This window comes from Scomber japonicus, chromosome 5 (assembly GCF_027409825.1).
Source record: "Scomber japonicus isolate fScoJap1 chromosome 5, fScoJap1.pri, whole genome shotgun sequence".
Lineage (NCBI taxonomy): Eukaryota > Metazoa > Chordata > Actinopteri > Scombriformes > Scombridae > Scomber > Scomber japonicus.
Genome location: NC_070582.1, coordinates 25524156 through 25549273, shown reverse-complemented (window position 1 = coordinate 25549273; position 25118 = coordinate 25524156). Strand labels below are relative to the sequence as shown.

At 40.9% G+C, this 25118-nt stretch overlaps 1 protein-coding gene across 1 annotated transcript in view; it reads right to left on the bottom strand.

The window, feature by feature from the left end:
* Positions 1 to 25118, bottom strand: part of tmtc2b (transmembrane O-mannosyltransferase targeting cadherins 2b) — an 89887-nt gene that overhangs the window by 32962 nt on the left and 31807 nt on the right. Inside the window, exon 2 of the mRNA XM_053318537.1 lies at positions 18061 to 18637. Coding sequence (XP_053174512.1) covers positions 18061 to 18637 — 577 coding nt within the window. The remainder of the gene's footprint in view (positions 1 to 18060; positions 18638 to 25118) is intronic.

Sequence of the window (25118 nt, the reverse complement as noted above, 5' to 3'; positions counted from 1 at the left end):
AGCAGCATTTTTGATTCTGTAGAGCAGCTTTTTTCTTGTTGTGATAAGACCACCATCCGAAGGGAAACAAGGGACAACAGGGTAGGTTCACAGACTGTTGAACTGAGAACAGCTAGAGCCAACCTGTCCTCTGGCATCAGGACAGCCAAATGTCTGTACACCAAAAAGATCATTTCAAAGACAGCATAGATATATGGAGTCTGTAGCAGTAGATCTGGGCCATCACGGACTACAAATCTCCACCACAGGCCTTTGACAGCAAGATCTCAATAACCAGGTTCTGTGTTTTGCCTCAGCCAGCATAAAGAAATCATTCCCTTTGATTAATGCCCACAGACTGTCAGTCTGCACAACATACCTGGTCATGCACTGAACAACCTCATCCTCGTGGACATTTTTAACACCCCTTTGAGTCCGGCTGTTGTCCCCACAACCAACTGACTACATGGTGCAAAGACAACATGCTTTTCCTAAATGTAAGGAAAACTAAGGAGATTGTTATTGAGCCAACACCCAACACGCCCTGCTGACCATCAACAACACTGCTGTGGAGCAGGTGAGCAGCACCAAATTCCTGGGTGTGTATATTGCAGAGTATCTCTCCCGGACTAACAACACTGCATCACTGGCCAAAAAAGCCCAACAACATCTCTCCTTTCTCCAGAAGATAAAGACAGTGAGAGCCCCAAGCCCATCATGTGCTCCTTCTATCGAGGCATCCTGACCAGCTGCATCAGTGTGGTTTGGGAGCTGCACTGCCTCCAACCACAAGACCCTTCAGCGCATAGTGAACATGGCTAGGAAGATTGCTGGTGCCTCACTCCCCTCCCTCCTGGAAACTTAAAACACCCATCTAGCCTGCAAAGTAACCAGCATTGTGAGTGACCCCACCCGTCCATCACATAGCCTCTTCAGTATCCTGCCATCTGGGAGGAGATACCGGAGCCTCCAAGCCTGCTCCACCAGACTGTGTAACAGCTTTATCCATCAGGCTGTCAGGATACTGAACTCTCTCCCCTCTGCTTCCAAGAAGTCTGGAAGTCTGTAACTTACCCACTCCACTCCCAACATGTCCAGCAGCACCAGTCATAAGAATTTTTTAAATAAACATATACACACGCACCTACACTCAGTACCAGCCACTCTGTATTGAATAGGAGGATGATGTATTACTTTCTCATCTTTTCATCACTATCTGCACTTTATTAGTTTTTCATTACAGTTTTTATCTGTGCCTTATTGTCCCCCGACCTCCAGCTTAACTTATAAATATTCAAATTCTTAGTACTCTTTTAGTTTTTTTATGCAAAAAAAGTATTTTTAAACCCTTTATTGTTTTGTTTAGTAGTTGTATAAGCCTACACACCAGGGTCTGGAGAGAAATATCATTTGACATAATTGACAATAAAGTTGACTTTCAATCTCATAATCAATATAAACATTCAATAAATTCATGTTCACAAAAAAAAAAGGCATACAAACAAAAAACAAAAAAACCCAGCTGGAATGTGTTTGTGTGTGTGTGTCCGTGCGCTCCTCTGAAGGCCTGAAAGCTCAGTAGTTCTTTCTGCCTCTTTGCTCCTGACGAGAGCCTGGCACCACTCCCACGCATACTCATACCTGGCACTGTGACAAACAGATATGTCATCTTGACTCTTCCCAGACACAGCACACACTCAGACACCACCACCTTAACCACATCCATATGTCGACACTGCGGGCTGAAGCCGTGTTTCATTTACATGCTTGCGCTGTACTAGCACTTTGAGATTTCCTTTTTTTCTGTGTAGGATAAAGTCTTTGGGCAGTACTGAGGACATAAAACAATCCTTTGATTACACCTCAGCACACATTTGTAACCCCACTGCTCCTCCTCTTGGACTACTTTGCCAACTGCTCTGACTTTCTAAGGAAAACATGTGAAGGGAAAAAATATATCGCCAGTGAGCAAACAGGAAGGCTCTAGAGATGATGAGTAGGCTCATGAGGGACAACATGAACCTTATGTCTATTATCTCTTGAATAAACAAATGTGTACATCCTTCCTAATATGCCTGTGGTTAAAATGTCTACCATTCAAAAGCATAAGTTCAATTACCAGCCGGGCAACGGCTCCCCTGGTGCTATGGGTGTATTATTCAGGAAAACCAAGGCATTCCAGTTTTGTGTCTTTTGTCTATAATCCAGTTTAGTTCGAAATAAGTGGTTTAGCACAACCCCGTAGGAGGCATGAGGGCAGTGTTTTTTTTTTCTTCCTTTTGTGTTTCAGGCGCAATCAGTTCAGAATTGAAACAGTTTAGCCTTTATAAGGCAGGCGTGTGAATAAAATATCCTTGGAGATGAAATGCAAAACAGGCCAATTAGGGAATCTCCGTTTGTGCCTGCCTTTTTTCACTCACTCTGATTAGCTTGAATTGACTGAGAAGAAAACTCAATCTAAAAAGTTTTTTTTTTCTTCTTTTTTTTTTAAACATTCGCAAGGGTGGTTTGAAAGAGGTGTTTCGGCAAAATAAAGTGGAAAGAGCTCAGCGAGAAATTTAATTAATTAGTTTGGAGAAAGCCTTGTATACGCTTGGCACACACAGGCTTTTTTGCATAATTGGCTGACACACACCATACCATTTTTCAAGAGCATTTTAAGAACAATCCATCACATGACACATCTAACTAGCCCATCAAACTGCAACACCGTAGCTGGCTCACACTCCAGCAAGCACCTCAGAGAAAATCACATGAAAGAAGAAGTGGCATGTCTTACCTTTCCCCTCCTCTTCATCATTACTGAGATCAATTGTCTGCAGAGGGCTTTTCATCAAGATCCCGCTTCACATTGATAGACTTGTAATGGAAGTGAAAATGAGCTCAGGTACCAATCAGAGACTAAAACTGCCTCCAAAGCCTTCAGAGACACACATGCACACGCACATACACACACACAAATCTAAAGAACTGGTAAGTAATCTGGTAAGAACAAAGAAGCCTTTAAAAAGTCTGAATATATCTTTCTAAAGGTTTGACGGATGGACACTCTCCACTTGTGTCCTTGCTCCTTGAAGGCTGGATCAACTGATCGAGCTTGTGGTTGATGAACCACAAATTCTCCATCTTTCTTCTTCTTCTTATCAGCTGCAGCTGTTGTAATCGCCTCTTCTCAGACGGTAAAATAACCTTTGGGTGTAAAAACCTGATTGTTAGCGGGCAAGACAAGATAAGAGCCCAAAGATGTTGCTTCCTAACAACGCTAGGATTACCAACAGCTGACATGTTTTCAAAATGTGATGAAGTGATGAAGATTCCTGACTAAAAAATGTTGCACTTTGTTGTTTATTTGTTTGCCAATTTTATAGTAATGTATGCAAAAACTGAAAAAGATTTGGGAAAACTGTCGGGCTACAATTTAACACTGGTGGTCGTCTTGATGTGATGTAGTGTGACACACAACATATCACACTGAATACTGAATATTTCATGTCAGATAAAGAAAAATTACCTACAAAACCAAATTAACACTTTTTTCTGTTTTCTTCCTCACAATTTGAACCAAATTGCATTACCCTCTTTATAAAATGTCCTTAAAATTAACTGTTAAGTACCTGAAAATTACTCAAGAAATTTCCAGGAAATTACCATAAAATGAAAGGACCTGTGAAATGTTACTGGTAAATATTTCCACCATTGGACAGAGCCAGGCTGGCTGTTTCTGCCTGTTTCCAGTGTTTGTGCTAAGCTAAGCTAACCGACTACTGGCTGTGGCTTTACACTGCTTTAGAACACCCAAGAAGACCCAAAGTCTCTTAACAATTTTTCAAAGTTGACTATATGTACAGAGCCTCTAACAAATCACACTGTGAATCATCTAAACCACGTGCAAAAGATGTTATCCATTTTTCATGTAGCTGAGATAAGCTGTGTGGATGCTGTCATCACTTTAGAATAGTAAGCCTTCTGTGTATGTCTGTGTAGCCTCAGAATATGGTTTACCATGTATACTTTACCACGTACTTTAAATCAACTGGACCACTGCTGGATTGCGAGCAACGTGGTGTGAAAGGTCATGAAGTCAAACCCCAAAGTGGACCTTCCTCGCACTGCTCATGATCAAAGCTTTTAACCCATGTGAACCCATCAAAAAAAACCCAGACTCAGCTGCTCTGGCTGGCGGACAGACAGAGCATACAGATGGGAGGAGAGGATCTGCCTTAGAGACAGCAAAAGCCTGGAAATAGGCCAGTGATGAGCAGGGAATCACATTTATTGACTTTGAAACATTAAAGATAAGAAAACATATAGTTTCAGTGGTGAGGTTAAAACTAAGGGAGTTTGGAGAAAGTGGGAAAAAGACTGAGATATCAGAGAGAAAAGCTACAGAGAACATACATTACTCTAAGTCTGCATTATGTGGTGTCTATCTGAATGTGAAAAGATCAACATTTTCTCACTTAAGTTTTACTGGCTATCTCCAAAGACCTACGATGAAAAAAAAAGAGGAAGGAATTTAAATGTCCGTGGTGAAGGAAGATAAATCTGAGCAAGAGAATTTCCGACCAAAATGTCGTAAAACATGCCAGCTCATGCTCTCTTGGTCAGCTTTCATTAACCATAATCATTGAACCAACACGGGATCCATTTCTCTCAAAACCTTCACTCAACATTCCAGCTCTTCTCATTCTGTCTCATTTTAACTCAACCTCTTTAAACATACTCCTATTAGATGGCTCAATCATCCTACAAAAGTATTATGTTCATGCTGAATCCAGATGACCCTGGTTTAGGGGTCAGAAAAGGTCTTCTCTTTCCAATTGCCATAATCAGAGAACATTTATTTTGTCATCAGTGGCAATCAGACATGGAAGTCTATAGATTTAAAGGGGCGTAAGAGACACCTCTTGCTCTGTCCAAGCATAGGGTTGCCTCTAGAGGTTAAAAAAATGTGAACTTCTGTTTGAGAGTGAAGAGAACTGTGTTATAGGGAGGCAGGAGGAAGATGAAGGGAGACATGAGGGAAGGAACATGTACAGCTAATCAATGGAAAATCCTTACATTTGCCAAGTTCTCAATACATGAGTTGATCAAATGTATGGAAAAGGAACAAAATGTTTCACTACACTTTCCAAATGTAATGTCAGTTTGTCCTCTTGCTGTCCAACCCATGCACTGATTTGACCCACTGATTGAAAGCAGTAAGAAAAATCCCTGTGCCAGTATGTCTTTCTGTTATTTTTCAAACATGGGTCACACAGCCACCCTGTCATGTATCACAATTTATTAAAATAACTGAAAAGTACATAAAATTAAGCAAGTCTGAATTCATCTTCATTAGCACTCAATAAAAAAATGCAGCTATATTCTAAACAGGCTACAAGGTCAGGCAGACCAAACAATAAGAACATAATGACAATGGAAAACCAAAGTCTACTCAAACCCTTAACATTTCAGAGGAGATATTTATTGAGTGAAACCACAGTAATGGTTTGAAAAATAAACTGACTTCCTGATTTCTGGTCTTTCGTTTCCAATATTTATTTGTACTGCGAGGGCCAACTAGACTTTGTGACCACTACTGCAAATTTGCTGTGACAAGATGCTGATTCAAGCTCTATAGAGGGGGATGAAATTTGGGTTGGAGGTAAGTGCTTTATGCTCTGTGCCGCTCACGGACTCTCAAGGACTTCAATGATAAATAATAAGGGAATTTACAGTACCAAAAGTGTGGATTTACTGTTCCAGAGAGGAGGCAGGTTGCCAGTTGCATGTTGCCAGTTAGATGCCAGAAACCAGATTTGTCCAGTCCACACGTGGATTCTCGGTCATTACTATGCATTTGGGAGATCAGTCTCATTGTACTACAGGGTTTAGAGAGGCGCTAAGCCTTTACAGAACATGCATGAAGGAGAGGGGCTGGGATCCAAGCAAAGCAGATAGACTGTCAGAAGACTGTCAGATGCTGGATGTGCACAAAATTGCCTCAGTGCCTTTTTCTTCTCCCTTAAACCGCTTTTTGAAAATGGCTATCTGGTGTGGCACGTTATGGTTGACCACCACATCTCACTGAAAGCATGCCATTTTGTTGCTGTTTATACTGGCTGCTGATGTGCACGAGAGAGGCTCAGCAAACATATAAAGATGACTTGTGGTGTGGGATGATGACGAACAGCAGAAAAGAAAATCAACCATAACACTGTCAAGCTGAACATTCTCTCTCAGCAGATCCAACAAATGATAATGTTTTACTTTTAACCAACAGATGGGAGGATGTGTGACTGAGTTTATATTAAGACTGGCTGGGTATGTGTGTTGTTGCAGGAAAGGGGAAGGTGAGAAGAAAGATGGAATAAAAAATGTCATTGCAGATAAATGAAACAGCTTGGTGACAATGTGAGAGTGTGAGAAAATGACTCAACATGCTTTCATCTAAATGTTAATGTAAGCACATGCTAATATGCTCAGAATGCGACAGATATTTGGAAGGTATTGTGTCTTAACATGCTAACATTTGCTAATTAGCAGTGAACAGCTGATAGTACAGCTAAGTGAAGCTTGATTGTAATTTAATGAGTTTTGGTATTTGGTCATACACCAAACTATTGGTTTGATGAAATATTGAGCAGCAAGGATGTATCGCAGCTGAAACCTACATATGGCTGATCTTTCATGAAGCTCATAAGCGATAAAGAAAATAAATGTGTATTTGTGTTTGTGCAAATTTAAACCATAACATTCCACTTGATTTATTTCCTGGGTTGGATGTGGTGAAGCTGCTCTGCTGTATTTTTGGTTGTGGTTGTTAGGAGTTTATCTAGGTCAAACATACACTGCTGGATTTCTCTGTTACCTCTACATTATGTCCCATGTTTGTGTGTTGCCGTAGCAACCCATGCTGCATGGCTTTGGTGTTTTCACAGCCGTTATTGATTTTATCGTCATTGAATCATGACGGTTAATGGTGAATCTTAGTCATTTGATTTTGATTTTCTGGAACTTTAGACTCTTTTCACAGTACATGAAATTTATTCCAAGAAGAAAGACGATTTCTAAATCATGTTTTCAATAACTTTAAGCATTATTGGTACTTTGACGTGACATCTTTTTATCATGAGAGTATAAGAAATGAAAGGTTACAAAGATGTGGACAATGGTGCTCACTTTCCTCTGCCAAGTCAAAGGATATCCAAAAAGAAGATTTAACAGAGAATATCATAAGAACACTATTTTTTACTAACAAGTAAGTAATGACACCACAGATTACACTCATCATCACAAAACTATTTTACGCATATAAAAGTGAATGAGGGATTGTGGAATTGCTTTAATTTGGAGTTTTCAGCATAGACAGTAAATCAAAGATGGCCACAGAGAGAAAAGCACAAAGAGCAGTGTACAGAGAATGACAGAAAAAAAACAGACAAAAAGATAGAAAAATTCTGAGGGATCAAGCAGAAAAATGAGAAACCTTTAATGCTGTGGGAGTATGCTGGGCATGCCAGACACCTCTGAGCCCCCACATGTCTCAGCGCAAGCTTGGCTTCACAGCAGGGCATGATAGCTCAATTCTGCACCGGTATGCACCAAGATTACCAATGGATCTGAGGATTGAGAGAAGAATTCCCAGACACGCTGGCACTGAGATCATAACGTCTCCTTTTGGTGTAGCACTCAATCTATCTGTGACAGGATGTTTAGATGCAATGCATAAACCTTTCACCACCTAATTAATTACATTCATTTAACTCTGTAGAGCGTTTTCACAGGCAAACTGGGTAAAATATTATGTTTGATGCAAAACAAATTTGTCTTTAGTTAAATGATTTGACATGCTCTAGGTTGAGTAGACCTACGGGTGATGGCAAAAGCAAATCTTGACCACACAGCAACACAGCGAGTCTTTATACTGCTGACATTTCCATTTACAAATCCTATTGTGGAGGATGATTCTTTCCACTATTTGCATCCATGTTTACAACCGGTGGATTGTCCCATGTGGCTTCGCTTTACCACTGTGATAATCACTCCAATGTGTCGCAATAGAGAAGTTAGAATTGGGTGTGGGCCAGAGTCCATTTAGTCCACATGGTCGACTGAATGTTTAAGGACAAAAACTGCAACTCAGCAGCTAAACAAGAAAGAATGGAAAACTATTAGTATGTGTTTTAAGAGCAGAAATGAGGGAAAAACAGCTGAAGAGCAGCGCTCAGTCTTTCACGGCTGTACTAGCCCACCCGACAATCTGCATCTGCTTAATCACTGAAGTTATTGAAATTCAGTACACCACAAGAGAGCTCCCTAGCTGCTCATTTATCACTTTGTTTAAACGGTCGCTTTGATAGTTATGAAACAGCATATAGTACGTGAGGGTAACAGTATACCTGAAGTGACACTGAGTGAGACTGAGAAATAGGATGAATAGAAAGGACATGCGAACAAAGAAGGAGTGAGTGGAAGAGCTTTATATAGTCGTCTGGCTCTGTGTCCAAGGAGACCAATTGGTTCTGGGGTTTACTCTTCAAAATTCACAATGTCTTCTTTGTGTTCTTCTCATGGATTCGTGATTATAGAATCATGTCATGATTTACCGCATAATATAGCAGCTAGAAAAAGCATACAATTGCCCTTCCTACACCAATCATTCATATTTTCAGTTTTATATGATTATACTGATACAAGACTTTGCTTTATACTTTTATTTGATATTATGTATTCATACACATAGCCTGCACTGTGATTCCATAATGATCCAATCTCATGTGACTGTGCATCCTCTTCTTCCTCATACACAGGTCTGTTGAACATGCAAGATCTCAACTGGTCCCAAGAAGATGGACAAACCCCTGTGTTTTATTAACAGTGTGATGGCTACCTTTGTTTGATCTATCGGTGGAAGTATTGTACATGTAAAGAGTAAAGAGTAAAGAGATCCTGGCCATTTTTTTTTTACATGATGGAGTTTATTTCACCTCTCTGGAAAATGATCTATTTTTAAAAACTATTGCCCTGTGCCGGAAAGACAAAATCCAGTAGGGTGCCACTGGATTTGGATTTTCCATCAAAGTTTTGGCAGAAAAAAAAGAGGGCAGGATTTTTATACATTCTGTGATGTTTGATGGGTTTTCTTTTCATTTATTTATTTATTTTTTACACACAAAAGGATAGCCATCACACTTGTCAGTTCTGTCACAGCTCTTCCTCTCCCATCTTTGCTTTACCACAGTCTTTCCACCTGATGGACTTCCTCAGTTGTTTTCCCCCAGTGGTGTCTGTAGCCAGGCATTTGTGGGGTCAGCCAAAAGTTCTGTTTTCCTGTTCCTGTTTTTGTGCAAATAAATATTTTTTTATTTAACTCTGGTGTGCCTGCCTCTGATTTATTGCAGCGTTACACACAGAAGAACACACAGTATATGTGAAAGAATGTGAGCCTTTTTTTGCTCAACATACGTCAAAGTAAAGACCTTTAACCTACATTGCATTAGGTTTTATACAGTGCTGTCAAAGAAAACATATATTACATAACAAAACAAATGCATTTCTCATACACTCCTGGAGCAGCTGACAACAGGCAATGCTGAAAACAGAAGCTGTGTTTCTCTAAGAGCTTTTGAATTTAAACACCACACTGAGTGACAGTTTAAGCCAATAAGTGTGAAGGGTAGCATATCAAGGTGAGGGGACTAGCAGATGAGGATAAATAAGAGATTTCATTTTATTCAATCAGTACTGACTCGTCCATCTCCAAGTGTAACCTCTTACTTTCTTGATAAAACAATTGCACTTTTCACTGACAATACACATTGTGGCCTTTTTCTACTCAGTACTTCTTTCATCAGTTGTTCATTTACAAATAACTACAGAAATATACTCCAATATTAAGACAAAGCATCAAAGTACAATTTGTCCTAATACTTGAACACTTAAGATTGAAATATATATTCATTATTATTATTATAATACAAAAACGGGTCCTTACAAAGATAGCATTGGAGAGAGATGACACAGTGGTAGCACAAAGGCCATTGCAACAGGTCTGAAGGCATTGTCAGTATCATTTGTAAAACCACTGCAAAAGCTAGGAGAATGAGCTGGCTGTACTTGCTGTTATGTAGGCAATATCTTTTTTTTTTCAGAATGAATGCTCAAACAGTTACTGAAAATGTATATACATAAAATTTTTCAATACTATTTCCTCAAAACTGTATTATTCTCAAGGTAGAGAGCTTCTGCAACAAAGCCCGCTTTTAATATTCATAAAGAGAAAGCAGCTCTCTAGGGCAGTGTGATACACCACACCACTACAACTGCAGGGTATCTCTGAGATTATAGAGAATGAATGATCAACACCATTACTGAAGAAACACAGAAACAAACATGAGCAATGTCCAATATACTGAAGGTTTCACATGTGATGAAAGAGGAACCTCCATGTCTGATTGATCTCCCGTGTTTAATAGAAAACTATAACACCAGCTTGCTTTATGAGTCTATCCCTAGTCAGTGTAATCCTAAAATAGAGCATACAGTGGATGATGTTTCATGGGGAGCGACAGGCCATCTGACAAAAGCACTTCAGACACTCTGCCTCCTGAAAATGTCTACAGCAGGCTCTTTTCCCCCCACTCTCTCTCTCTCTCTCTCTCTCTCTCTCTCTCTTTGTCCATTTGCTGCTCCATCCATTAGTGTCTCTGCCCTCCTCTTCAACACATTTTTGCTCCATCTCTTTCGCACATGCTCTGTTTCTCTTCACTTCCCTCCCTCTGTGCTGGGAGCGCCCACAGTGATGATAAGACCTCTGCTGGAAAATGCAGTAGTCCTTTGTAGCAGCATGCACACAGGGAATTACTGCTGGGTCTCAGAGCTCTAGCAGACCTTTAACCTATACAGGTAATGAGTGTTATTGGACCACTCTGCCTTTCAGTGTACTCTGTGAATGTTTCAGAATGAGATGATATGATGCTGCACAGAATTTGCAGATAGTCCATCATTTGTTTCCTTTTTCTTTCTTTGTTTAAAATGGCGTTCATCCCATCCTCTTATCCATCAGGATGTTTTTGGCAGCAGTCTATATTTTTTCTTGTTTAGATTTGGATTCCTAAAAGCTATATTTACCATATTACTGTAGCAAGGTCATTACTTCACAACACTAAAAACAAACTGACTTTTTGAACAACTGCGCTTTGGGCTTTCAAATCACGACTTTTCATAGGCAGAACAGAAATTGATTCAGAAATTATATGGTGTGTTCACATGAAACCCAACAAGAGACTTATGCTAGTCTTTTTATACTGGTATAGTTGCTGGAAGTCTCAAGTATTGCAGTTCTGGCTGACTGGTTTTACATGCTAGTTTATTTGCTGAGACCATAAAAATGGAACCATAAATAGGAGCTATGGTCAGCAACTGAGACAAAGGCCCAAACTGTATTTCACTTGTGTTGAAGCTCTAAACTACTGTTTACTATACTTTTAGATTTAAAATCAGTTGACCTTAGTATGTGCTGGAAGAAAATGACCACTTTTTATCCAGGACCATCCAAAGACTGAAAATGCTTTGGAGCCTGTCTCAGTTCATTAAAATGAGAGGATGTTATTACTGTGAGTGGTTTATTTGCTGTAATACTTCTGGATGAATCAATTATTCCTTGTGAAAGCTTAATGATTTAGGTCAAATAGACAAATCAGCAAATCTATACATGTCTTCATTAAGGACACCAGTGCTGTGGGACATTTTCCAGGACTGAGGTCTTACATAACACGCCACTATTGATTCTCAGACACGCTGGCTATAAAAAGACCGGGGTGGTAAGCATTCATTCTTGTCAAGACGCAAGGCAAGAGACAATGTGAAATATTACAAACCTCACACTGGGTTTCACTTTTTCATTCTGTTCTCTCCATTTCCATCTTCACGCAGTAGGCAAAGTCAGGGTCACAGTGTTGGCTGTCGCTGGCACCATGCCTGTCAGGTTCGCTTATGCATGATGAACGGCATGGCTGAAGCAAACCCAGCTCAAGTCACTTTCTATCACTGTGGTTGCGCTTGCCTCAACTTCCCCCAAAGCTGTGAAATTCAAAGGTCGAAAGACCTGTTCAATCAGCTGTGTATGGAATGTCTTCTCTATTACCCTGCTGTGCGATATTCAAATAACCATTCATATCTAATTTCAAACCATATTTCAAGCTACCTAAGCACCTGCATGTATGAGCTTTTTGTTTTTCTATTGTGTGTTTCCACTATGCACTGACCATCTCCCTACCCAGACTGGAGATGCTGGTGTGTATCCCCATGTGAGAGGCAGGTGGGTGAGGGCAGAGGGCTCTAGCTGAGCCCGCCAGGCCCAATCCATCACATAATGACAGAGCCATTAGAGCATGAAGGAGCATCTGTGGAGCCTCAGGTAAGAATGTATGGGCTGGGCTGTGTTTCCTTTTACCTCCTCCATAGCAAGGGTATGTATGGGTGTCATATTTTGTATGCAAGGTCTATAGCTCATACACACACACACACCTTGGCATGTAAAAATACATGGCATGCATTCCCACACCCCATCCATATCTGACATCCCCAGGGTCAGGTCTCACCGGCCTCACTAGCTCCACGACACCTGAGCTCACAGCCCAGATAGACTCTGTCACCAGCCAGACACACAACATACAAACACACACCGGGAGCAGTGACCTTGCACTAATGGCTGAAGTGTGAACAGAAAATGGGAGGTGTGAAAAGATAAAGTGTGGAAGCTTGACATTCACTAAGGGCCAGCTGGGTCTTGTCCCAGATTTGGAAATCATTTTCCAGCGGCTGCGTCGTCAGATGTTGGACATGAACAAAAGCAATCACAAAGGAGCATCTCGCGTTTCTCTTAAGATGTACAGTATATGAGCCCTCGAGACGTACTGATGGTGTACAGCATTGAGCATTGACATGACATCACCAGCATAATTCCTCTTTATCCAGTTTACACCTTCAAAGCATCAGATGTCTGTATTGTGTTTTCAGAGGATTGTTCTCATCATGGCCAAGTTAGAAGTGTCAGCCCCTTAGGGATTCTGGCTCATACTTTACCTGTATGGTAACTATCAGCATTGACTCACCAGTGTGATAAAAACCTCACTGACACTTTCTCTTTCTGGCTAAAAATGTGGACAGGGAGTGTACTATTATATGGGCCAACAAAAGAACAATAGGCTTTCATGACTAAATAAATACGAAGCCGCACATCAAAAGAAAAGGAGTGAAATTTGTAGTGAAGATGTTTACATAGAGTTACAGGGCCAAACAGGTCGTGCTTTTCCCGGCAGTGGAGCTTGTGTTTAGGGCAATTTAACTCAAGATTGTGTTTAGGCCAATTTTACTGTCTTACAATTGTCCAGACATTTCTTTTATTGGTCAGCTAACAAGAAGAGCAAACAAAGTCCTGAAGAAAGACAAATTATTACATTATGCTATGGAATAAACACTGTGAGATCATATTAAAAAAACATTCCTTCCTCAATTCAATTAGGAGCTCCAATTGTGTTTCAGTATCTCTTATTGAAAATGAGGCCATTAACTGAACCCTTGTAAAAAGCACTTTTTTCCACATAAAATGTGGTCACACCACACACACTCACCATTGCCAACTATGCTACATTTGAAAGCTATAAACTCATTGCCTGGGAGTAGCTCAACACATGGCCATAACTACTTTAGTCAAACACAAAGGCAACAGGAGAATATCATAACTGTAAAGGTCAGCTTGAATAAACAATTTAATAGCAGCTTTTGTTTTGGTTTTATTCCACATTTGAAGAAAGCACATGTCTCGAAAAGATCTAATTAGAAAACACTAAGCTGTAGACTCACACTGGCACCAGTTATCATCACTGCAAGTGCTGGTAGGTTTCACACCAAACTCACTGTGGGAGGGAGTGGGAGGGAGGAAAAGGAAGAGGATAGTGGTTGTAGAAAGACAGATTAATAAGAAAAGGAGTATTGTTTATATATTCATAAGGGTGCTGATAGGTGACTTTGATAAAAGGAGTTGAATGTTCTGCTTAATAAGTTCACTGGAGCATCTAAAGGTTGCAGCACATCTGTTAATAAAAAGCCTTCTGTAGAGTTTGAATTGCTGAGGATGGTGAGAGCTTTGACTCCAGCATCACATTTAACCCTGACCTGCTTATTCAGTTACATTCTCACATTCTTACAGCCAGAGTTCTTGTTAACACAGAGAGAAGAAGCTGGAATATTATTCTCATAGCACTGCATAATGTGGCAAACGTTTCATATTCACGTAATCTCTTGTAGAGTTGGCAAGTGTTTGTCTAATCTCTTTAAGATTTTGCATTGCCCAGGGACATTTAAATCTGATGAATGGAGGAAATGGATCCATGTAAGCTCTGAAGCTGACACAAAACAGACAAAAGCCTGCAAGAAGAGATGCTTGTACAGCACAATAAACAATTATAGTCTATTTAAATCAACAAATATGTTCTGACCTAATTTAAAAACATGCTTTAATGTCTCTGTTTCCACAATAATTACTTGTATTTTATTGTTAGCATTATTTACTGATTTGATTTGTACACATGGCTAATTTTAGTGCTTTATTCTCCTGTTCCAAGATTTCTTATGCAAATTTCAAGTGATTCATCATAAAACCAATACATCTAGATTATACCCGTGCATTACGTCTTCCCTCTCATTTGTATGCAGAGAGTGTGCACTTAAAGTCTTGATGAAATGAGTTATGAACTCTTAGGCCTACATGGAATTACAGTGAAGCTCCCCCTCTCAATTGCAGACAACCTTCAAACCACGTACAGAAGCTGTAATGACACAATGGGAGATTTGCAGCAGATATAAAACTCTAATGTAATTGACGGAGAGCCACAATCAGATAAGCAGACCCAATTCACCGTAAATGTCAAATGACTTCAGCTGAGTGGAGAGCTCTGTAATAAAACGTGGTGCTGGTCCATTGTTGCCTGTCAGTCACGCGACAAGCCAGACTCTTTATTCTGTCTGAAAAATGAGGTTTTATGACCTCAAACAAGGAAAAAGCTAGGACACAGTGACAGGTCGTTTTTTCATCCTTTTATGCCTCGTTTCCCTCTTATCACAGAACATTAATGCTACAATGCGGCTTTTCCATTCATACATTTCGGTTCGGGCAGTTAGCGGCTACATTTTCAGCCCCTGATAGATCACAAACCCCAAGATGAGAAGGGGAACTGCATTTATTTTCAGTGTGATCATTTTCAGCTCTGTACACAATTCAATGTTCACGAGGGCGGTTGAAGGCTCAACTTGCCCTGAGGAATAACTCCCTTTGCTTATCATCAGTCAAAGTGACTGCCTCTCTCCACAGAGACAGAAAAATAAATGCTGTGGCAATGGACTGTTTGTTGCATGGAAATGACGAAGAGGATAACAGATCGAGTCACAATACTCACACACAATACATATGAATCGGCTCTATGATCACAGAGCAGCAAGCAGACAAGTCTCATAAGAAAGAAAGTTAATGTGATTGAAGGGATAATGGCAGCTCTCTGTCAGTGCTTCCTTTTATGTTGTCTCGGGTGCGACTAAATGACATGGTACCATAATGACAATTGTCAGTCTAAAGCTGCACATCAGGAAAGTAAAGCCATACATTGTAACCTCACTTCCAGAAAAAATAGGCTGTTTTACAGTCCTCTCCCAACAGAATGAAAAATAGTCAGTTGGTTCCAAAAGTGCCCGACAACCCACACAGTTCCTTTTTTGTCTCCATGATGCAAAGTAACCCACTGTGAGCGAGCAGAACCTCACTTTCCCTCTGTGCTGCAAAAAATAACTTTCCCATTTCCTAATCTATTGAATGTGTTGATTTGTTTAATGTGTCCTTATATCAGTACAGTATATATGGGCTCTTCACTTAAACGTGTTTAACATGAAATTGACGAAGAAAAAAAAACTTGAGATTTAAGTTTAAAATATTACAATAAGAGACTGCCTAGGTGGGAGAGGTATGCAAAATAAAAGGTTTCACCCACACCGTCAGTCTCACGAATGACTTCTAACTTATGAAATCTGTCGTAGTAAAAAACGCCCATGGTACTGCTTTAACTAGAAATGCCTTACGAATGTCTGACAATACCTGCTGTTATGATCACCACAGAATTGCAGTAAAAGCATTTTACACAAAAACTGCAAACAATCAGGGTAAAAACCATGAGGAACACAGCACTGTGGAATTCAGAAGCTACATCTGCCCCTGGAGACGCTTGCCAAGTCTGTTAACCACGATGGCAGACCATGAAAGAAATCTATAGGGCTTGAAGTACAACTATCTGCCAGTCAATTCTTTCCAAAGACAATTGGACCAGCAGGGTTTGTGGAATTTCAATCAAAAAAGTTGAAAAACTGTCAGCTATGAGGCATCATCTCCTTTGGTCCTTTTGGCCCTGTTTCCTTACTGTTCTAGCCATGCCTGACAAGCCATTAGACAGCCTGTCTGCCTGCAGCGATGGATGGGCCTTACTCCAGAGGACACAGGGAGTCAGATAAGACTAAAATCATGAGAGGGCAGTGCAGAGAAGAAGACAGCACAGGCTCTCACTCTTCACTTTCCCACTACGCTGAGCACTAAGAGGGAGGGGTTATATTTGCTCTTCAATTAAACCATTTCCTCTCTTTGTTTCCATCTCTGCATGTGTCTCTCTCAGTTTTTGCCTCTCTGCTTGCTGACTCTCCGTGTCGCATAACATCTCTTAAAGTGCTGTTCTTTGCTGGGGCGTGCCAGATAGCCACGCTCTCATTGGCTGCTCTGGAGCCCTTTTGTCACATTTATGCACCCGTCCTGTTGAATTTGTCGTGATGTGCAGAGAGTCGTGGATGTCACATTGACTAGACAGCAAACAGTAAATTCTTCTGACAGAAGTTGTTGGGGAAAAGCTACTAAATGGACGGCTGCTTTGAAAACGCCAAGAAAATATAAAATGGCCATCATTTTTTCTTATCTCATCTATTTCTTTTGAAAAAAGTTTTCTCTCTGTTGCCATACACAAACATGTAAAGTACACACAAAAGGAGGAAAAGCTCAGAGACACATGCACAGAATAACTTGTTCCAATGATAAGGCCAAACATGTGGCAGACAGCACACTTTTTATCATTATGTTTCTAAATCCATTATCCATCTTAGGATAATAAACATTAATGGGTAAACAAGCAATTAGCTGTTAACTCTCACATTGGGATTAGTTTAATTGACTTCGTATTGACTGAATTGGTTCCTAACTCAGATGTTTGTTACACATGCTGATCAGAGAGGAAGAAACTGTGCGTGTGACTGCTTAATGTGGAGCCACATGAAGGAATAGATTTGGAATCAACAGGCAGCATTTTCATCATGAGTCAGGTCCCACAACTAAAAAGCAATCTATAAAACAGGCTGGTTTGTTGTGGGATAGCATATGAGGAGACACAGCATTTCTGTATCCAACGTAGTGACACTCTGAGTCAGTTTAGTCCTGAGGCTGAAAGTGTTTAAAGAATAACAAGACTGAGTCAAAACCTAGTTTATAGCTGGAATGTGTTTGTAACGCTGGAGGGCTTTGAATTTGAAATGATGGATACAGGAAGTGGCCAAACTCGGCCTTCATCACTCAGTCAATGACTCACTCATTCAGTCGGTCAGAGACAGACATTGCTGTGGTCCAGCCAACAATGATTTATCATTACCATAATGATACTCATCATCTTTGTCAACTACATCCATCCCTGATTATCCATGAATATACATAGGTATGTGTGTGTCTTGCACTCATGCAGAGAAAAAGACGTTTTGGTTTCCCAACATGTGTTTCCTTGTTTTTTAATGGAAAACACAACAATCTAACCTGACTGACACAGCTGTACATACACTGGGAAATGTTTTTCAAATTATATCGTGATGAAAAGTAAACAAGACACATATTTTTCACACACATGGACATGCATCTATATATATCACATTCCCTATTGCCAGACTTTTGAGAGCCAGGTAGCCAGTGCAGAAAAGATCATGTGATTAAACAGAACCAGGGGGTGAGAACAAACTGTTTACCTTATAGAAAAGCATGATGACCTGCCGCAGTTTAAGCTTGTGGAAAACACAGACGTCGTACAGTGCCGATATAGCCAGGACGGTCACTCCAAGCTCCTTCCACAGCATGCTGCAAGCAGCGCAGCCCAGGCTACCCACCAACCATGCCACGAGTTGCCAGGGCCTGGCGTGGCCTCGCAGCTTACAGTGACGTATGTAGCACAGCAGGGACAGCAGGAAGAACAGGGCGGCTCCTTCATCCGCCCGGCCCACGACACCCGCCACTGCCTCAGTGTGGATTGGGTGAGAAGCAAAGAGCAGTCCGGCCAACAGGCTCCACAGGCCTCCTCCAAGCAGCAGGCGAGCCAACAAGGTAAACAGGCCTGTCACAGCCCCGTGGAAGGCCACGTTAACCAAGTGGTAACCCCAGGGCTCCAGCCCACCCACAACATGGTTGAGGCGGAAGGAGAGGGTGCAGAGTGGCCTGTAAGACTTATGGCTGCCACTGTGTGTGAGTAACGTGCCCCAGAAGTCATCATAGAAGATATTTGTCCAGGGGGTTTCTGAAAGCAGGTCCTGATTGGTCTTGATTGCACGGCTGTAGAGAGAACAAAAAAAAGAAGAAAAAAAAAGGTTAGAAAAGGACTTCTTGGTTAAAAAAAATGATGAATATAGTACAGATGGACAGATTAAATTGATATCTGATGCAGCACTGAACGCTGACATTTTTGTCAATTCAATTAACGTCACACTGCTTCACTGCCTGACCACGTTACCGCCCTGACAGATTCAATAAAAGTACTATGTCTGAAAACAGTGTGTATTTCTACTGGCAATGCACTGCAGAGTCTCTGAGGAGGATGCACAGCTATTCATACCAGCGGAGACTAAGCAGAAAATATAGGTTGCTACAAAATTAAACTTTGCATTTGCTTTCTGCACAGAGAGAGAGAGAGTGGTCATGTGGCATTCACACACACAAAATCAGAGGGTAAGCTTCACGTTCTAGGCAGCTTTGCCACCACAGCCACAGCTCTTACAGCTGTGCACTTGGGGATTAGGCAAGAGCGCCACACCCTTAACCACAAACAAATACAGGCACGCAGTAGGAGAACGCCATGTTGGCAAAATGCAGCTTATAGAGAAAGTAACCTGTGGTGACATTGACATGGCAGCTCTAACTTTGTCTGCCACATGCAGAGGATGAAGCGTTTGAAAAGCAGCAATGATGCAAAACAGACAGACAGATATGCACATTTTAAGGGCAATTCTAAACAAAAGTTAAAACCAAATGGGTACTTTCATCCTCTCTTGGCAGGCATGTCTGCTAAGTTATGGGTTAGCCTGTCTGTCCCTCTGTCAGGGATGAACCTGCGTGACCTAACCTAATGCTGCTACATCAGCCACAAGCTGAGCGTATCAGTGGCTGAAGGGATGGCCAGCAGGGGTCAAGGGAGGTGAAGAAGAAGGCACATTTCTCCCCACAGGAGTCCTTAAACGTTCAATGTTTTTCCTATCTTTTCTGGCAAAGTGCAAGGTGTCTGACAGAGTGACAGGCCCCTCCTGCTTTCACTGGGTGATGGTGGTGTTAATAGTTTGAAGGTAACAGAATGGGCCTCCTCAGAGAGACGTTGGTTGGCAACAGCAGACGAGAAGCGTTGTAATTAAAAGTGTGATAGATGGGACACGAAGTGATAACAAGCCAAGTGCATTAGGTTGTAATATGTTCTCACAGCAGTCACAATTAACACACTCAATTAGTTCAAAGAGAGATGAGTGGAGGAGAGTTGAGAAGGAGTCTTGAACAACACACAAGAAGAAGTAAATGATACGTTGAAACTGTGAATTAAAATAAACATGGGTTTAAGAAGTGAATGAACCACAAAAACAGTTGACTCAAGAGTAATGAAGTGCTTCCTCGGCCATTCTGAAGCTCTTAAGCATAACACTTTACCTTGGCAAAAGCCTGCTGAAATTCTGCCACATCTCAATACCAGAAAGCTCATGGGGAGTTTGGTGTGGTGCAGCGGGGGATTGCTGCATTCATCAAATCACAAAATGAACCGGGCTCTGGGAAGGGTGAGTAGAAATAGCCTGTCTTATGATGGATCTAAGGGAAATAAATACTACCTGGCCTCAGGATGTTGGAAGGGGCATAGAAATAATCAGCTGGGATATAATAGAAATACCTGGGATATCAGTGCACAGATGATTAGGTTTCTCTAGCTTCTCTGGTCTGACCGACGGAGGCTCCAGCCCTTCACAAACAGGCTTATGAGTCGGTAGCCCAACTCTCCTCTTCATGACTCAGATATGCCAGTTTATTTTCTCTGGCCCATTTGTCAAGTGAGATCTTCATTCCACCGCAAGATGCTCACATAAGAGGCATTATGGTTCAATTACATCTCAAAGCCATTTTGGAGACAAGTGCGCTCTTTTTCCATTGCACAGTGCGGTGAGGCCAGTGAGGCCAGATACATTATATATTGCCTCAAAACCACACCAGATTTTTCTGGCAGCACAGCACAGACAAAAGCCAGTTTCAGTCAGTCAAAACCTCATCGCGTTTACGGCCTTGGCTTCCTCATGCACAGCGGCATGAGTTTCACCTCTCAGATTGTCTCCTTGTTATATGTCACAGAGGCAAGCGAGCACAACTCTGCAACAACAGCTCGGAGCGGACAAATGGGATGGACCTACAACTGACTTACTATACTGTATTTGCATTATAGTCTAAAAAGTCTTCCCAATCTATGACGATCATTAATCCACTGAAAGCCAAGCAGGTCTCGTTCATCAGACCCAACTCATCTACCAGCTAAGAGGCCAGCTGGAGAGGGAGATTGAGTTTCTGTGGGTGGCCAGGCCCATTTCTCAGTAAGGCAGGCGGCAGGGGTGGACCTCTCTGTGCACTGCAAACCTTTTCCAGCCGGGAGCACATTTCTCCCCCTCAAGCCTCAAGCCTGTTCACCGACTCCCAGAGGAATGAAGGGATCATGTGGCCACTAACAAGAGAAGCCCCCCAAAACTCTTCTACCTCCCTCATCTCCTTTTTGCTGCCAACCTCAATCCCTCCACAACTTGTCTGGATCTAAATCATGTGCCTTGGACGCAATCTGTTTGCTTTACCTAGTGAGGACTGAGACAGGAAGTGAAGACAGAAGTTTTATCCCATTAAATATGTATTATTTTTAATGTGAGCATAGTTGTTACTTATTAAAGGCTCATCTACTTATGCAAATGAAGTATAGCTATTAAGAAGGTCTTCTGCTCATAGCATTAAACTCTACACAATACCACTGGGATAACTGTGGTGGACCCGGAGACCGTAAAATGTTACCAACATTTCCTCAGCTCAGTATTTTTAGAAAACTGTTACATGACTTAACCAGCACAAAAAATGTGTGATCAAAGAGAGAAAACAAAGGAAGCACGATGTCTGTTGTTCATATCATATAGGCCTGACTACCTCTTCATACAATGTCGGCACCCTCACAAAAACCAAGCAACCCCACTTTAGACCACAGAGACAGGAGGCTGAAAATAGACTCTTTATTATTCATGATCAAATAATTACTTATTCTTTGAATACAAATAGGAAATAACAGCCTTGTTTATATTTTTATATTATGTCATTAATGCATAAATGAGCATCTAAGAAAGGACATTTGCTTAAGTAAATAGTGTAGTGAATCAATGGGCATACACTGAGCCTACCTAAGACACCTGATTACTGAGTTCAAAAGAATCTCCATGAAAAATGCACCTGCTATCTCTTGAGCTGAGAAATAATCATATGAGAGCTAAACTCTTCACCTATGGAGCGGTTTCACTTATATGTGACTGCACCAGCAGGACTGAAAAAAAGCCACATCCAATGACTATAGATCCCACATAAAAAGGCAATCTAGAACTGAAGATTGAATAGCTTTTGGACGCAGAGACTAAGCAGCGGTCACATGCATGCAGGAGATGAGACTGGATATTAGAAAGGAGATTGAAAACCAAGGACATGTCCTCAGGATTTTCCCTTTACATCAAGTCAATGAATTTGAGATGAAGCTGTGAGTAAAATGGACCTGCATGAGCAAAATAAAACCTTTTTTACAAACCTCTAATAGCCTGAAGGGAGAGGATATGAAAATTGGAAAATCATTACCATCGTATAATGTATATGCTGAACATATAAATCACACAGGAGCAAAGCTTTATGTCAAAATGACACTTTGTGAAGCTTGAAGTATCAGAGAAAGCTGAAGGACATTCAACAAGTAAACAGTAAACATATTTCACTAGAAGTCAAGTCTTAACTCTAGATCTTTGTTGAACCTGTTGATCCAATATCTCTACCTTCCAATATGTTTCCAATGCTGCCTCCTGTACCTAATCCTACTGTACCACAAGAAGGAAAGACAAAAAAGAAGCGACCAATTAATAATATTGACATAGATTCTACACTGGTGGATGAATGTGTGGACAAACTAGAGCATAGTTTGGATATTGAAACACTGAAGAGAAAAACAGTGCTTTAAAATATGAGGAGTATCAAGATTTCCATTTGTGACAGCATGTGAAAAGAAAACCTAAGTCTGGTGGGAGTTTGGAGAAAGTGATCGAAGGTCTGCCAACTACATGTCATCACCCGGCTTCAATATCTGAAAGAAGCACAGTGGTATTTTTAGACTGCCCACAGAGACACAGGGGTAGCCCGCTCACTGTTTCCGGCAAGCTCTTTTGTCTAATGTTTCTTCCCATGGGCATGCTAGCAGGTCATTAATGACATACCTCCACTGCACTTATGATGCCTAATATAGAAAAACTGCTCTCTCTCTCTTGCCAACAGTAAATCTTCAATTTGTTCTGTTAATAAAATGCTGTATGACTAAGCAAGTAATGCATTAACAACCTATTTTAAGGGTATTTAATGATTATAACACAAAGTTACTCTTTCTGAAAGAATGATCCTACCAGAGCCTTTAGGGTGCTGTGAGTAATGTATTTCACACATCAGAAAAGCAGAAAATCGAGAAGCTCATTTGAATATATCAATTATTAATTAAGAAGGTGATGGAGATGAAATGCACACAAATAAGAGACAAATTTGCCAAAACAGAGGGGGAAATGACTGTTTAGGAGGTTTGTTACAAATGGCTTTAAAGGCGAGGGGACTGGCAGCCACAGGCAATAGATGCCAGATAAGATAAAATCTAATCACGCATTAACATTTTAAGACAAGCTCAGTCAAGGAGCAAATGTAAAAAAAGCACCTGGGTCCTTTTCAACATGGAGAAAAATGTCCACATTGGTTTTGGCTTATATTCAGAACTCTCTGTTTCTGTATCTTCCAGCTAAAATGTAATTAATACCTCCAGTGTCAAAGTATCACCAGATGTTTTGATATTTTAGCTTTAACAAGAGGGCAGTACAGTAAATGAAACAGGAGGAGGGCTAGTGAGGACATGCAGACAAATCTGTTGTGGCTTAGCTCATTGTAGCCAACACATCCCCACTGAGGCTGCTGTAAAATCCCTATTTTAGAGAATGAATGGCTGCTTTCTTCCATTTAAAATATGTGATTAGTGAGCCTATAATAAAAGCTCTTAATAACAGAAAACGGCCGCAGAGCATTGAAGGGCATGTTTTTAAAGCAAAATTATTTTTTTTTCAGTTTGACAGTTCATTATGATTTAGACAGAAGAAAGTGTGCTGATATGAAAATGTATTATTTATGGTATTTTATTCTTCTTTGTAAACATACAATTTCTGGTACATTTAAGCACAGGGTGTGTACACTAATGGCCCTGGCTGTAGACCCGTGATGCATCCCTCCATCATTGTAATTGGCAAGAGAACAAAGATGGATGAGATACTGGTGATGGACAACAATAATTAAAGTCAGGGACCAAAATAATTAGGGGTGCATCTGAGCTGAATCTATTCATTACTCCTAAAGAATAATTCTAGCTTTCAGTATTCTTACACCAGTCGTCAGTCTGTCTCACTGCAATATACTAAGTGAAGTGTTTTTTCCTTCTACGTGCTTACTCTATTTTTTTTGTCTCTGCCTCTCCCATGAAAATGTTTCCTGTACAGCTATATGATGTTGATGCAAAGTGGGTCGCAAAACATTTGGCCTTTGATTCTGAGTTGCTGGCATCAAAAACTTGAGTCCATTAAGCCACTAAACCATTAAGTCAATATTTTGGATGGCTCAATTTTCTTCCTCAAATTTAATTGCAGCAGATCTGGAAAAAAAAACCTTGTTGTAATGTCACATTTCAACCTCTCTACTGGATAAAGAAAAATGCACACATTGAAAATGAATGGATGGACATGGTCCATCGGCTTAAATGTTTAGAAAATTTGACCTTTCTTACAAAAAACCTTAATTACTTCACAAAATGCACAAAAGACGTGATATCACTAAAAACAAGTGGGATGCCCAGGTCCTTCAGCAGCATTATCTAAGTAGGTGAAATGGCTTTTTCCCTCAGGGAAGCTACTTGTATTACTCCAGTGCCAGAACCATATACACTCACTCTATTTCATGGCACAGTAGACAAGCAAACACTGGGACGCTGAGACACTGAGTCTGTAGCAGGGAAGGCTCATCCAGCAGTGCACTGCAGTGTGTTTTAGCTTAGTGAATACCCGTGCCTGCTGCCTAGCATCCCTGATCAGTCCCTTGTGTTGTCAGGGAGGGGCACAGTATAGGGCATGACCTGAATGCTGATCACCAAACCTAACCATCCAGCCAGTGAACTAACCAACCAGTGAGCCACACTTCTATCCAGCCAACCAGGCTGGCAGAGCAGGAATCCTGGCAGCCAGGCATTGCATTCTATGGTGCAATGTTGCCAGGGGCACATATGAATCCTGCTCAATCCTCTCATGTCCAACAGAGGCCTTGAGGCCAATATCCTGTTTGATAAAGCTGTCTGGAAGTCACCTAAATACTGTTGTAATTTTTAACAACATCAGGTTCAACAAATGGAAACATCGTATTTCTTTAAAGGAATAAATACTAATCTAATTTCATTTAAGTATTGCTGAGCATGTTGTTGCTACTCTTCAGTATT